This window comes from Cololabis saira, chromosome 13, assembly GCF_033807715.1.
Source record: "Cololabis saira isolate AMF1-May2022 chromosome 13, fColSai1.1, whole genome shotgun sequence".
Classification (NCBI taxonomy): Eukaryota; Metazoa; Chordata; class Actinopteri; order Beloniformes; family Belonidae; genus Cololabis; species Cololabis saira.
This window is the reverse complement of record NC_084599.1, coordinates 12,206,724-12,223,273: the sequence shown is the minus strand read 5'-3', so window position 1 is coordinate 12,223,273 and position 16,550 is coordinate 12,206,724. Positions and strand designations below refer to the sequence as shown.

At 41.3% G+C, this 16,550-nt stretch overlaps 1 protein-coding gene across 1 annotated transcript in view; it reads left to right on the top strand.

The window, feature by feature from the left end:
- Positions 1-16,550, top strand: part of hcn2b (hyperpolarization activated cyclic nucleotide-gated potassium channel 2b) — a 55,687-nt gene that overhangs the window by 27,585 nt on the left and 11,552 nt on the right. Inside the window, exons 5-6 of the mRNA XM_061737725.1 lie at positions 13,523-13,669; positions 14,952-15,192. Of these exons, the coding sequence (XP_061593709.1) occupies positions 13,523-13,669; positions 14,952-15,192 (388 nt within the window). The remainder of the gene's footprint in view (positions 1-13,522; positions 13,670-14,951; positions 15,193-16,550) is intronic.

Genomic DNA, 16,550 nt, shown 5'->3' with positions numbered 1-16,550 from the left:
TAATAGAGTTGGAGCTTAACGATCGTAAATTTTGGAGTCCACATATAATTTTTCGGTCTCTAATTGGTACCAAATGTGCATTGGTTTTAATTTTTACAAGGTTATTTTGATTAACGCCTGTATCACGCCGCACCTGGTAAACTTTTGGAGGGCGGGGAATTGACACCAATTCTATTTTGCTAGGCACATTGTTAGAATCGCCAATTACACACACATCTATATAGACAGACGGAGGTAAACACTCAGAGAGGGGAACTGCAGGTCAGCATGTGGCTCTGGAAGCTCTGGCCTGCAAGCATGTACAGAAGAGACAAAGAGGGGGCAGACCAGGACAAACAAACTACAATGCAGCACAATTGTGCTTATGAGATACTTGTAATCAGTAACTGTGGATTGAGCTGAAGAAAGGAATGAAAATAGGAGGAGAGCAAAAGGGGTGAGGGGCACTGCTCAGTGGATCATGTTCCCCTGCAGTGTAGGTCTACAGTATAGCAACATATACAAAGCTATGTTTAAGACCAGCTGCTTTAGTCTTGTCCTGTAGCTGCGCTTTGACTAATGGCCCTAAGACACTAGAGTTTACACTAATGGCGCTTTTCCACTAGTACCTACTCAGCCCGACTCGTCTCGTCACGCATCGTCCCGGCTCCACCCGCTTTGTCCTCGTTTGTTTTTCCACAGCCAGGGGAGAAGTGGGCAGGTTGGGGTGAAGCTGCTGTGACGTACTCGATTGTGCAACCACTTTGTTCATGTCGGCGCTGATGAGAAATCAGCTGGAGCCACGAGCGGCTGAGAGTAAAACAGAGCGCCTGTGGATCTGATCGTTCCTTATCGTCCGTCTACATCCCTTTTTTAATTCTCTCGTCAGCCCCCAGGTTTATGAACATCTGCACCTCAGAGTTGGATCACCAAACAGACGTTTGCGCTGTATAATAAAATTGCCGCGAGTCGTTCTCGCGCTGACTCCCGCTTCCTGATTCAAACGTCTGGCGGCCCCGCCCCCCGACCAATCAGTGGCGCGGAGGGTGGTGACGTCAGATATAGTGCCGGCTCAGCCCGGTTAAAACCTCTGCAGAAAAGATACAGAAAAAGTATCTGCTTGGCACGGCTCCACCCGTCTCGGCCCGTAGTGGAAAAGCGCAAGACGGGGCCGTAGCGGATAGAAGCGCGCTGAGTAGGTATTAGTGGAAAAGCGCCATAACTATAGGCTTTACTAAACAGACACATTTTAAGTTTGGTTTTAAAGGTGGAGGTGGTGTCAGCCTCTTTAACCCAGATTGGAAGTTTGTTCCATAGTAACGGTGCCTGATAGCAGAAGACCCGTCCTCCAAATCCACATTTGATTACTCAAAGAACTAGAAGTAAACCTGGACTCTGAGAACTGAGAACTCTATTAGGAACATAAGGTACTATTAAGTCTTGTAGATAAAGAAGAGCTTGGTCGTTTAGGGCTTAATATGCAAGTAATAAAGTTTTAAATTGAGTTTTTACTGGGAGCCAATGGAGGGGGGCTAACACTGGAGAGACGTGATCTCTCTTGTTTATTCCTGTCAGAACTCGCGCTGCTGCAGTTTGGATCAGCTGGAGGCTATTCAGAGAGTTAATTGGACATTCTGCCAATACTCATTACAGTAATCTAGTCTAGAAGATACAAATGCGTGAATTAGTTTTTCAGCATCACTCTGCTTCAGCATCACATCCCAACAACATGCTCTGACAGCCCAGTGGAGCAGTCTTACTCCAGCACATGTGGATCAGCTTGTTTTCCTACAAAATAACTTGGATGTTGCTCCTGCAAATGGACGGTAACCTTGGATGCAAGTCACTTCTGGTTTTCTTTCATGATTTGTTGAAAATCATACAATCAGTTGCACAGTTATGGAGTCTATTGTTGCAAGAGGCACTTTCCTGAAAAATTCAGAGGCGGGTACTATTTTTCTATTTCTTATTTCTATTACTTATTAGCTAGCTACTTAAAGTAGCAGTTGTGGTCCGTGCACTGTTTTTGGAAAAGGCACTTTCCTTAGAATTTAAAAGGCTGCAGGTTTAACTGCACAATTTTATAATGAGGCATTGTTATTTTTGTTGCAATATGTAACAGTTGCAACAATTCCATCTTAGCATGGATAAATGTTTGAAAAAGACACTTTAATGTCTTAATTTTTTCTTCTGTCTTGCAAAGCGGACTGGAGTTGATCATGAAGATCCTTTGCACACCTAAAGATTAAATCAGAAATCATTATAAATCGAATCAAAAATCGAAGTTGAATCGAATCGTGGCCCAAAAATTTGAATCAAATCGAATAGTGAATTAGTAAAAGATTCACACCCCTAGTCAACATCCATATGAATGTTAAAGTAACCCACTATGAGGACTTTGTCTGTACATTGCAATAAACCAGATAGGAAATCTGAAAAGTCAGACAGAAACTCTAGACCGGCACCAGCAGGGGGCTGGTACACTACTACAACTTCTCTGATTTCTAACCCTAACCCTGTTACAACAGCAGATCAAAGCTCTCGGTGTCCGCTGGCCGGGGAGGGGAGCGTGCTCCTGCTTTATAACACTGTCATCTCTGCTCCGTGACTCGTAGCGTTTCTTAGATCCTGCAGTGATCTAAAACAAATAACTGCTGCTCTGCGCCATGTATGCAGACACTCAAAGACAAAGTGATCAACAAAGCTTCTATGTTTGGTTTGGTTGAAGCCCCCCAGCATGAAAAGAAAGAAAACAATTTCACTCTTGTTCTCGTTTTCGTAGGTCGTGATGTCATTGAGCATCCATGGAAATGTTAAAATGCTTTCCGGGCAGTATGTTCCAGACTCTCAATCTAGATAAATGCAGCCGCTCATGGATAAATATCCAGTGGCTCTGGAAACAGCCATCAATAACACTAAACAAAGTGAACTCCAGGTATGAACTTCAATGAGGTTTGAAATGTACTTAATGTTTCCCAAACCGAAGACAAACCGTTCCTCAAATTTCAGTTCACTCAAAATTTGACAGAATAGGAAAAATATTTCACATAAAACATATCCTGTCACTTCGTGCTCACTGTGAACAATTTTCATTTCCAGCTCTGACTTCTGAGTGATTTGCTCTTCTGAGAAAAAACTAAGTCACTAATTCAGTGTCATCTCTTAAATCCATTTTCTCAAAATATACTCTTAGAGACTCGCTTTTATGTAATTGCCTTTTGATCTTGCCAACTTTAAATCTCCCTATGCTTCCTCGTGCGTTATTTTAAAATCTAATTCCATTCTCTAAAGTTGCGTCCCTTTTGATCATGTCCTCTATTTTAACATCCTCATTATTTATTATTTCTTACTCATTTACATTCTATTATTCCATCCTTGCCTTTTTCTTGTAATTGCTTTTGTGAACTTTCAAAGCATCCTGTTAAAATTTCCTGATTTTTGTTTCTCTGATGACTTGTGCAAAGTTTATATTAGTGATCCTGCTTTTTTTTGTCTATAAGCATTTATTTTGATTTTGTTTTTTAACATTTTACCTCGTCAGCTGAACCATGTGCTGTGAAATATGTCTTGTTTTCAGGATTCTCTTGGATTTATGTCTCAACAAGCCCTTGACCGAATTAACTTTTATTCTTTAACCATTATTCAGCTTTGTGGTAAGAACTTGGGGGAAAAGTTGCCACACAATCTCACTGTAATTGGTTTCTGCTTGAGCTCTTTGACTTTAATGCTGTAAGTTTAAAAGAGGTCATCCTGCAGTGAGCACAGTTCCACTTCTAATGAAGACTCAAGAGAGAGAAAAAACATATAATAGAAAGAAAAAGATCTGCTGACTCCATGCTGGAGTCTGTTTTGTATCACTTACATGTAGCTGTGCTCCGTCAGTAATGTAAGTGACGTATGCAGCAGTCGGTTCCTGTCGTCTGTCTGCTTTCCTGTTCTTCCATGATGCAGAGCAATGAAATACAATGAAGAAGTGCATCACCAAGCAAGGCTGAACCAAAACAGCTCCTCCACCATCTCATTGATCCTCTGTTTGTTCATCATCAACCACTGCGGTGAACTGTGCTGCACTGCAGTCCGCACGAGTCCTGCCACCAGACTGGAGACAGAGCTATTGGAAAACTGACAAAACAGGCGTGTTGTATAAGATAGTTTAAATGCCAATGACAGCATGGACATGTGTTGACTTAACACAGAGCAAACAGTTAGCATAGTATTCTGTGTTAAGACAGAAATGTCATAATACATGTGGCACTCGACATGCACAGACTCCCCTGATGAAAGCGAGTTGTGGGCTCCTGCTGTTTTTTTAGGGTTGAGTTCAACAATCCACACTGACATTCTTCTGTTTGAACAGAACGTGTGTAGTTGTATTTGTGTGTTTAGCAGCTGTACAAATAAGAATATAAATAGAAACACTGTAAATGTGAGACAGACGGTAGTGAAAAACACTAGGGAACAGTCAGTACGTTTACATGCAGCAAAGAGATTCCTGGTCTTTATGCATTTTATGCTATGCTATGCTGCTATATTTTTGTCAAACTAAATCAACAACTTATTCATCAACATCAACAATCATCTTGAAATGTCTCCTTTTAAAGGAGCTTGAGGCAGGATTTATGAAAAAAATTTGTATACGTTTTAAGTTTTCTAGTAATAATGTCAGATGAAGCGTTCCAAACCAAAAAGAATGAGCCCTCTAGTGTATCTCTCCTTTGCCTTGAACAGGCTGTGTGCTGCAAAATGTGCTGCAATTCGGACCCCGAATTTCCCGCGCTGGGCAGCGGATGTGACGTCACATGATGCTGCATGCGTGTTCTCCCCGTTCTCCCGTGCCGGCTTCGCTGTTGGCTGCAGTACCGCCGACGGCCGTCGTGGCGAAGGGTGGCGCTAATGAGTCATTTCTTAAAAAGAGCCTCAAGCTCCTTTAACGTTTGAGTTGTCAGAACGTTTGATTGCTTCATTTTTGTTGCAAACTAAAAGACTGTTTATCCATTACTTGTGCCAACTGACAGTACTGCTGCTACGACTATATATCCTTTACCTGTATCTCTTTCAAATGTTTTTTTTTTCAACCTGGGATAACTGGGGGTTATTCCAGAAAGAAGGTTTTTATACACATACCTGGCTAAGCAAACTCAGAGTAAGCACTAATCTCTCGTTTTTGGTTCTGAAAGTCACAGAGTATGTTAAACACCATGGAAACAAGGTCTTCCAGTCTGCCTCCCAACACTTAACCTGGTCGGGGGTATGTTTAGTTTAGGTTAAGTTTAATTTTTAAGTCAATGTTCTCCAAGGTTGTGGTTTGGCTGCTGTTACAATAAATTCATGTTTACAGCTCTGCTTCAGTGATGCCTTTAGACATACAGTACGTGAACCTCCTTATGCCAAGGGAACCTGCTTACAGCCTGCCTCCCAGTACTCGACTGCTAGTTCAGAGTACTCTGCCTTTTTGCCCCCTAAATGTTGTCTCGACCCCCTCCTCCAGAGGTATTGTGAGCCTGATGAGGTACACTGATCTTGCCTTGGTGCCTGTGGAATCTACCACAGGTCTGACCAGCTGAGGTTCTCGTTGACAACTCCCTCCAAGGTTCTCCTGCTTCCTTGTGACACGGCCTTGATCTGTTAGCGCTCCTCTCCCATCCTCGTCATGCCCCCATCATCTCTTTCCTCTCCTTGTGGTTGGCCTTACATCAGAAGTGTGGTGCCTCTCCCCATCCTAACCCTGCTCTTCCTGCCTGGACTCTGCCCATGATCTCTTGATGTTGCAGCCTACCAACTGCTTGGTCGACCTCAGCTTGAGCATTTGGAGCCTTGTTGGAACCTTGCCGTTTGCGTTCGTCACCAGCTGGTCAGTGAACTGCTCGAGAACAAACCTGGTCTTTCCTTGCATGTTGGCCAGTCTAATGGACTGCAGTGGTAGCTGCAGCGTGTTCTTCCCTAAGAGGCCCTGTTTCAGAGAAGCACCTTGGCAGCTCTAAACACTTTTGGATGAATGAGTTGGCTTTTCCATCCAACTTTACTTGCGGTGGATAAGGAGAGCTCACACATTCTCAGAGTCCACATCTCCCATCTGTACAGCGTGAACTGGTTACACCAGATCTTGTACTTCCCAGGAAGTTGGCTTTGGTCAATCCTTGCCAGGCCAACTTTGAGCTGTTGTTTCATGACGGTTCTCCCGATTAGATAGTAGACAGTTCTACAGTGTACTGCCTCCCCAGGCTTGTTTTGTCTTGTTTGTTCAGACAGGAGAGGGATCTTCTCTCCCCTGACGACAAATATGGTGGTGTCGTTCCTGATTCCTTTTCTGAGTCACAGGCTGCGTGACTTGGAGGGCTTGATCTTCATTCTGGCCTAGGACATCAGTTCATCCATCCTTTTAAAAGGAAAGTTCGGTTTTTTACAACCTGGACCTTATTTCTGGCATTTTTTATGGTCGTATACTCACCCAGAGGTGTTTGGTGTCATTTGGAGTCCTTCGGAAGATATTAGGGGGTTTTTTGCGAGCCGCTTCTCCATATAATGGTAGCGCATGGGGGCACAGCGGGACACAGACGATGCAGTGTCTAAATAACACATGATTGCCGCGAAACTCGTTCATTTATTTTATGAATCAATAGATCTGCTTCCAGGACCTGTTGTCTACATCCGGGGCTGTGTGTGTAACAAATAAATCAGTTTGTAAACAAGACCTCTGAACTCATGACGTCATCTCTGTGCGCGCACTCTGTCCTCCGTTCAGTGAGCTCTTCAGCCGTATACTCTGGCTCAAAACGGTAAGGACGTCCATCATATTCAAAGTCGTCGTCCACAACCTCAGAATTTGACAAATATTCAGACATGTTTCAAATAACTAACAGTAAACTAACAGTAGCGAACTCCAGCTGTACACAGAGCTGTGTCTGGGATGCGCGCATCGTCTGTGTCCCGCTGTGCCCCCATGCGCTACCGTTATATGGAGAAGCGGCTCGCAAAAAAAACCCTAATATCTTCCGAAGGACTCCAAATGACACCAAACTTGCCTGGCTGAGTATACGACTATAAAAAATGCCAGAAATAAGGTCCAGGTTGTAAAAAACCGAACTTTCCCTTTAAGTAACCTAGCTGTAGATGGTGCTGTCTGAAGAAGACTGGTGATGTCATCCATATAGCTCTTCAGTGGGGGTAGCCTCTGGTCAGATGGTAATTTGATCCTTCCAACTGTCTTATAAGGATGTCCGTATTCTTTTATGTCTGTTTTTCCTGAAAGCCAACTAAAATGCACACTATTGCTCAGAGTTGGTATTTGGCCTCCTTCTTGTACAATTCAGTTTCAGGCTGCATTTCTGGATCCTGTGTCAGAGTGACACCGGTTAATAGTTGAGTGACTGTTTCTCCAAGGTACTCCTGTGCCCCCATGGCTATTTAGATCACAGTGAGAGTTTTTATGATGGCTCAAATGTCATACGCATCAAACAGTGGTTTCCAGCCTTAGCTTTTACGCTGTGATTTACCCCAGAGAAACAGAGTCACGATTCACTGACAGTTTGGCACAAAATGGTGAGCAATGACTCACTCCTACCGTGGACATTCAAGGTTCAGATACTTAGCAAATCACTGATTTATGTTTGACATGCCATTCAAGAAACTTCCATTTTCTGCAAATGTTTGTAAAAGTTTATGCTTGAGACCAGTGTCATAACAGTTTACAATCTTGTGTGTATATGTATATATATATGTATATATTTATGTATATATATATGTATATATATGTATATATATATATATATATATATATATATATATATATATATATATAATGTGTTTATCTTTCATGCAAGACATAATTTCTTGGTTCAAATATTTTTTTTCTCTCTGTTTCTGAAAGCACAAATGTGTTCCTGCTTAGGAATCCCTGTTGTCTGGTCAGTTGAGTTGTGTCACAGTGGCTGACTCATGATCTTGTAAAAGATGTGATGTGACTTTCATGTGTTTACACAATGTTTTCAAACATTGCTGCACTAAAAATGTCAAAAGTCACATATGATTTTGGTTCCTTCGTCAAACTGGTGTCCTCATCTGTTTCTTCACAATCCCTTTCCCATCTTCATCCCTCCACTCCTCCCTCGTTTCATCTGTCCATTTGCCCTTGCACTGTTGGACAACACACCATCTGCCAGGAGACACCAGGCATGGGCAGAGGGCATTAGGCATTATATAACTGCACTCCTGCTCCCCCCCCATTGCTTTTGCCTCCTGAAGAACCTTGCAGCATCACGCCCAAATAGTTGTTAGAGGAGAGACATGCGAACCATGGGGCCTCTGGTGACGAGGACTGATGTGCTTGGTCTTGACATATCATACTTGGGGGCCTTTTCAATTCATAATCTGGAACATCACTGAGCACTGACTTGGACTAGATGTTACTGTATTTGAAGTTTGACACAAGGGCTTTTTACTTCAATTACTGTCAGCTGCACATTGCACAAATTATACTTCCTAGGCTGTATCGATCCTGATCAAGATAATAATAATAATAATAATAATAATAATAATAATAATAATAATAATAATAATACTACATTTAATTTATAATGCACTTTCCATTCGGAGAATCTCAAAGTGCTACAAGAAAGAAAGAAAAAAAAAATCATTGATCATAGCTAGCGTATGCTTGATGTTGAAGATGTTACTTGAAACAGCTTATTTATATAATACAGTTTATGACATGAAACCATTTTATCAGGGTTCTTCAGTTGCTCCATGGCTTCATCACCAAACCGACACACTTTCACAGGCTATAATCAAAAAGCCAAACGGATGCTGTTAGTGTCTTGAGATATCTTCACTCACAAACGGACACTCGGATATGAAGCGGCTCACATCCTGCGCCACAACGCTACATTTATAGGAGGACAAATTCAATTTCTCATATCCGTGGCAGCTTACAGTGTCATGATGTGTCATGTTTGATGTCCACCAACGAGGGGCTTTACATCACATTAAAACCTCTTCGCCTCCTCTTCTCTACATTAAGACCACAATCTGAGAGAGTCAGATTTTTTTTTTTTGCCAGGATGCTGCCAGTGTCTTGGTATATCTTTCTTTCACAAATGGACTGGTTTTATTCAAGAACTTTAGGACGATCTGAGTCCAGTTGGTCTCTACTTTAGGCCACAACGTTTCATTTCAGAAAATCAGAAGTGTATGATTAGCGGTGACACTTGAGAGCACAATAAGAAATCAAATCACCATGGGCTTCAGTAAGTTTGCACATTTCTATATCAAAAATTACCAGCAGAAAATAGTGCCACGAACCATAAACGTGGGTTCGAGTACATAACAGCCTTCTATACTGACTCAGGGTGACAAACACTGCTGGCAGCTCTTCTGCTTCTGTTTTTCTCTGTGTATTTCTAGAACATATTTTCTTATTATTACTGCTAAAGTCAAGATACTTTAGTTTAGCCATAAGCGTTTTTAAACACGAGGTTATTTGAGTCTTATTTGCGACCCCCTGGCTTTGAGTGACATGCCCACTAATCTGATTCAAATGCTGAGAAACTCACAAAGTCAATACAGCTCAGCTTCTTCAGCAGCCACCAGCCGCTGAGGGAGCAAGAGGGAGATGTGATTGCAATTTAATTGAGACTGTCACACTCTGAATCCTGAGGCAGGAAACGCTTAATAGGAGCCTATTAGTTTATTCCCACACTTGACTGAATGAGTTGGATGCTCCGGAACTCGGACGCTTATTTATTGTTACTGTCACACGGAAAATGTGGAGGACTCAAGTCAAGTCAGACTCAAGTTTCACTGAGATTGAGGGTCATTCCATGCCACCCCCCTTACTGAGTCCCATCCTATTAGGATAAACTCATGAAGTTTCCCAAATACTTGGAACAGTTTTTAAATATAGTTCAGTAAGCATCAAATGGGACCTCGGTATTAAATAAAAGTAGAATATCTACCAGTTTCATGCATTTTTTTATTCTGTACATTGGCAACGCTGAATGAAAATAACATTTCTTATCGTATGGAAGCAATTCTGCACTTTAATTCAAGTCATCAAAAATACTTTTTTTATTTGTAGAATAAAGCTGCATTTTGACTCATAAATAACATTTTAAAAATAATAATTTATCCAAAGTGCATTTTCATTTTCTTCTTCACCATTAATCATGCTGTGACTTAATTAAAATGTTAAAGGAAAGGACATTAAAGATTTAATTTTGAAAAGATTCTCTAATTTTATTTAGTGTAAAAAATGCAGCTTTATTCTGAAAATAAAATAGCATTTTGTGCAGAATTGCTTCCATATTATTGTACTAATTCTTTGTACCTAAATGGAAAATATTCAGGAAGACAGGCCAGGAAAGAGACTTCAATGGCTTACCTAAATCAGGGGTTCTTGCATGTAGATTTTTTCTTTCCCCTGAAGAAACAATTTTTGGATATTTCAGCCTTTTGCTAATGGCAGCTGAGAGGCTCTACGCTGGAATGAAGTGGGCATAGAAAATGAAAGACTGAGGCAGTGTTTTTATGCATGATTACTTTTGGATGTGATTGGATTTTGTCAGTCTGTAAGACTTTGTCCGCAGCAATGATAGAAAGGATACAGCAACTTTAGGGTGTTGCAGGGTCTAGTGAACTAAACAGTTTTTGGGGAAAAGATCCATCATGAGCTGCAAAGTTTACACAAGTTAGCTCTTTACCGTGTTTTCACGGGTTTGTGGGAAGTACATTCTATTTTTTGGGGAGTCCCTTCTTTCTCCTGGGTTAGGGTAAGTGAATTAAGTTTCTTATTATATCCAGGGATGCCACAAACACGGTTGATCTGTGGAGCGACTGTGGCCTTCTGTCAGAACTGAGGTCGTCTGACAATGCTCAACCTTCAACTGGGTATTTGGACCCTTAATCTCGAGACTCTCCAGTTGGTAGGGAGGCAAATCATCACCCATCAGCTCCAGACCTCCAGTCCTCCTCTATTTTATACCATGGCCAATAAGACCTCTCTTTTGCTCCCCCAGCCTTGTTGCCCTTTGACCTCAAGAAGAAGTCTATACAAAAGGCTTTAGCCTCCAATGTTCATCTCACAAGATTATTCTTTTTTGGAGATCCCATTTGGATCACTCTCCATAAATTGCTAATTCAACAGCCTTTACCTTTCCCACGTCTTCCCCTTCCTACCTCTTGGACCATTACATTCCTCTCCTCCGTAGCCCTATCAGCTCTGGTGATAAATACCTGTGCTGTTAAATCCTAGACTTTCATTTGCCAGGCTTTCCCTCCCTTATCTCCATACTCTGAGTTCTTGGGCTTGAAGACTAGGGGTGTGCAAACAAGGGTACCTCACGATTCGATTCGATTTCGATTATTGGAGCTTCGATTCTTCGATTATAACGATTTTCGATTCGATTATTGGTACCACGATTCTTCGATTATTGTGATTTTTAATGCTTTTTTCCATACAAGATTGATTTTGTCTTCATCTGTGGCTACATTTGTAAATAAATAGCCAATCAATTAACGCAGTTCCTCTAACAACACTCATTAAGTAAATAACAAGGTTTTTTGAACATTTGACATGTATTTTTCAAAGACACAAAATAATTTATTTTATGTCTATGTAAACATTTGCTCTTTGACTTACTTAACTTTGACCAGGGAAAGCTGCACTTGCATGAGAGCCCCCTCTATTGGCGGAAAACACTGAAAACGGTCAAGCCCTGGATTTAATGAGTTCATTAATTCAAGTAAACAAGATATGTACTTCCATCAAATTTATTTAGTGTAAACATATCTGCCATATTTCAAGTGAACGATAAGAAATGTGCATTCTTGAAAATGAAATGATTCAGCAGCTTATTCAGTCTGGAATCTGGATAGGATAACTTAAAAAAAAAATAAAAAAAAAATTTAATAAATCGATTCCAAATCGTCACGTGACGCATCGCAATGCATCGACAAATCGATGAATTGCACCCACCTCTATTGAAGACCACCCTAGCCCATGATGCCACGGCTTCCTGAGTGTTCAGGCTCCACGTTGCTTCCATTTGTGTTGTAGTTGTTATGGTGAGGTCATAAAAAAGCCTCTTATTTCCTGTCTCCTGCTGTAGTCACTGTTTGTCTAGGCTCTGCGGCTGCTGCTTTAATAAAGAGATTGATCCCTATTATGAAGAGAATTAGAGAGACTGGAAACAATCAGAAAATAAACCCATCATTGGTTTTGACTTTGAGCTATGTTGGACATCTGAAAATGTTTTGAGATTTGTGAATTTGAAAGGATTTATACTCAGGATGCCTTTCAAATTTAATCATGTCATTTTTCCTTCAATTTCTCCATTGTGAAAACAACTCCCGGTGTTATATGTGAAGAGAATCTCCACCTGCACAGTGGAAAGGCAAAATGATGTCTGCTGTGTGAAGATGTCCTATAGTGACAGCTAATCTGTGCTGTCTTAAGGATATTGTGGTGTGCCGTATTGTATCACCCGTCAGCAGGCTGGAGCCTCCGTTTTATTCTCTCAGTCATATGCCACTTTACAGTGTGACAAAATGTAATTTCCCGGATGATGGGTAATCCTGACCCCTTCATGTGTCATTGGCTGTTACAGGCAAGGACACTGTCAGCTCCATTCAGGCCTATTTTTGTCCTCGATCATAATCTAGCACAATGCAATTTTATATACATACAGACATATAATCTCCTTCTTGTTGACCTATTGCTTTAAACTCTGCGGCCAATTTTTCTACCAACGGGGTGCTGTAGCATGCATGGTCTGCAGATCAGTTGTCTTGTCTTTCACTTCCAGGAAGGCAATGACACGTAAAACCACACACGCTTCTGCTATACAGAAAGCGAACCCAAAATCCATTTCTATACCGTGAATAAGGAGTAAAAGGACAATTTATTCCCCAGCCGACGCCATGCAATTCCAACCGCAGAGTAGATATAGCTGCTATTTCCTGAGGGAATCCAGGCATGAAAACTTTTATGATGAGTTGGAAGAGGTGGGCATTCAGGCTTCATTTGGCGCAGATAAAAGTAACAGTGTTGAGGATGTAATGGTGTCAATCATTTCCGTACAGACTGACCTTCAAGTGAGCGCAAACACAATGTGCTGAAGCCAACTTCAGTTTTCTTGGCTTCATTTGTAGGCATTTGGTTGCATATTTACCAGTTTCAACATAAAATAACAAATATCTTACTTTCTTTAAAGAGAAACTCAAGGACGAAGCTGCTATCAATTAACATTTACATTTGTCTTTACAGATCTTAGGGTTGTTACACATATCTTTTGACATGAACAATGGAGCACAGAACAATAATTATTTCTCCAAGGAGAGCCTGTTTACAATTTCTGTACAATTGTCTTTTTGAATTTATAAAAGAGGAGCATAGAAACATAGTGCATCATGTCTGTACAGTTACATGTGCATGAAGCTTTAAAGTCACACACGCTTCTCAAACTGTCACTGTTAACAAAAGGGTTGCTGAGTCCTGCTTTTATGGATTTGTGCTTCTGTTTCCCATTATCCTTGTCTCTCCACCTTCTAGTACAAGCAAGTGGAACAGTACATGTCGTTCCACAAACTACCGGCTGAGTTCCGACAGAAAATCCACGACTACTACGAGCACAGATACCAGGGCAAGATGTTTGATGAAGAGAGCATCCTGGAGGAGCTTAATGAGCCTCTGCGCGAGGTATGACAACACCCTAGCATTTACTCCTATCGTCACCCAGAAATACACACATTACACATTACTAATGAAGCAGGGACACTGGAGTGTATTCATTAAAATTGCTCTGTTGGGGTCATTTTTCTCAGAAACTTGACACAAGCAGTCAAATGTTTCATTTCCAACCTTTTTTGCTGCAATTTACTGACTTTAAATGGTGTTAATTGAACTGCTTAGTTTTTATTATAATAATCAAGTCTCCTGTTTTAACCACTTCCCACCCTATAATAACCAGATTTTAAAAGAGAGAAAATGTGTCTAATGTGATTTGCAATAAAGCCTTTTTTTCCCTGCACACTGTTAAATGCAGTCTGCAGTGAACACATTCCTGATTCTTCACAGATATACTTCAGATAGCCAAAAAGTAAAAGAAAACAACATTCAAAAACTAAAAGAGGTCTGGGGTTGTACTTTGGTTTTCATTGCCATTTTCTTTTTATTTCTTTGAGGTGCACCACTTGATTGAAATCGACCAATTTGTTCAACTGACTCGCAATCAGCTGATATGAAGCAAACAAATGCTAAGCTAAAAGCTAAAAGAACACACAGCCCAGAGCCTCTCTTATATTTTATTGTTGTTAATACATTTGGTTAAGAAAGATAATACATCTGCTAGAAAATTGGTATTGACAAGTCAGACCTTCAAGAAAATTGGATATTGGAATCAGCAATAGAAATTGTAGTTGGTGCATCTTTCTTTCTTCCACATTTTTATCAATATGGTTAACAGAAAGTCAGTCATTTGTGGTTTTAGCAAATCAGATTTCATTGCAAGGGTCTTATGCATAGGCAGTTTGAGTCAGGCTCTTTTAACTGTGCACGCCCCCCCTTTTTCTTCTGCAGCTGAATGCAGGTGGATGATCAGTATAAATGTTTGACCAGTGAAAGTGCTATGTTATTCACTGTCACAGAAGAAAGTGAATGGAACTTCCATTACTTTAGCCATTGGGAGACTTTTGGAGACTCTACAGATATATTTCCAGTTCTGAATTCATTCAGATGTGACAGACATGCTGTAGTCTAAGTGTTGGTTTGCATAGTCCTAGTTATTGTTTTAAAGCATGATTTATTATAGACAAGAGAGGAAAACAATATAAAATGTTAAAAAAAAGTGCTGTATTTGAACTGCTGTCATGTCACTGGGATATGCTTTACAAGTCTTTTAGCGCCACATTTCTTCTGTTGTAAGCTTTTTACATTTTGCTGCACCAAATAGCTGACAGTCTCTCATCCTGTAACCATTTAGGAAATCGTCAACTTCAATTGCCGTAAGCTGGTGGCCTCCATGCCGCTGTTTGCCAATGCTGACCCCAACTTTGTGACAGCCATGCTCACCAAACTGAGATTTGAGGTCTTCCAGCCTGGAGACTACATCGTCAGAGAGGGCACCATTGGCAAGAAGATGTACTTCATCCAGCACGGGGTGCTGAGTGTCCTGACCAAAGGAAACATCGGCATGAAGCTGATGGACGGCTCCTACTTTGGAGGTATGTAATTCTCTTTCTCCGTTGTGGCATGATCGGTTTACTTCTTTCCTCTTCAAGTTTTCAACCATGCTGACATCTCACTTTGACTTCTTTGAAGAGCCTTGTCATGTGGCCAGTCTTGAACCGTTTCTTAGGGCGTTGATCCTCTCGGACTCATTAGAAACAAATGGTGCACTTACACATGCCTACATCTGCGTTGTGAAGTCCTCTGCTTGAACTAGATGAGTGGTATTTTGAACAATGATTGCCTTCTACAGCTGCCCAGGTCACTGTTGCCATGACACAGCCCGAGAGAACTTCTCTGACATAATCATCCACACATGTGGCCATCCAATTAATATCAGCCAATTAGCTCTGCAAAGCTGTGGTGATGGAGCCATTTGTAATGTCAAATAAAGAGCTTGAATCCATGTCTACCAGCACAGATGAAACCAGGTCCCCTTGTACCTACTAGCAATCATTTAGGATTGGAGCATGATTCAACCTCTGCACTGAGTTTGTTTTGTATAATCACTGAACTAGTTAAAGGAGCTTGAGGCAGGATTGAGGCAGGATTTATGAAAATAATTCGTAAACGTTTTAAGTTTTCTAGTAATAATGTCAGATGAAGCGTTCCAAACCAAAAAGAATGAGTCCTCTAGTGTATCTCTCCGTTGCCTTGAACAGGCTGTGTGCTGCAAAATGTGCTGCAATTCCGGGCCGGAATTTCCTGCGCTGTCCTGTGGATGTGACGTCACATGACGCTGCATGTGCGTTCTCCCCGTTCTCCTGTGCCGGCTTCGCTGTTGGCTGCAGTACCCCCAATGGCCGTCGTGGTGAAGGGTGGCGCTAGAGAGTCTAATTTCTTAAAAGGAGCCTCATGCTCCTTTAATAAGGAGCTGGTTATAGAATAATTGTGAAAGGTTTTATAAAGTTAGATATTAAGATGCACATTTGGATGTCACGTTTGACAAGTACAACCAACCTGAACATTGTTGCAGTTGAAGCATAGATCATCATGCCACACAGCAAAAGCTGCTCAGGAACAGCTCAGGGAACGTAACAAACAGCCCAAGGCATTGGTCAAGTGCCAAACCCCTCACATCCCAACCCCATCAGCCATTTGCTACTGTAGGTGCAGTGGAACAAGCCTGATCTACAGAAGCCTCACTCCACAGCCCAAAGCATCCTCTGTGACAGCCCTCCGGCCAAGGCAGCACTACACACCCAGAGGTGCTGCACGCTTGCCCCGGAGCATCAGGGTGTGTAGCACCCTATGATGTAATAATTTCCTGAAAATGTAATAACGCCTGAAAATGCAATAAAATTTGCACTTAACTCAATCAAAAATGTAATAAAACCCAATAATGTAATAACTT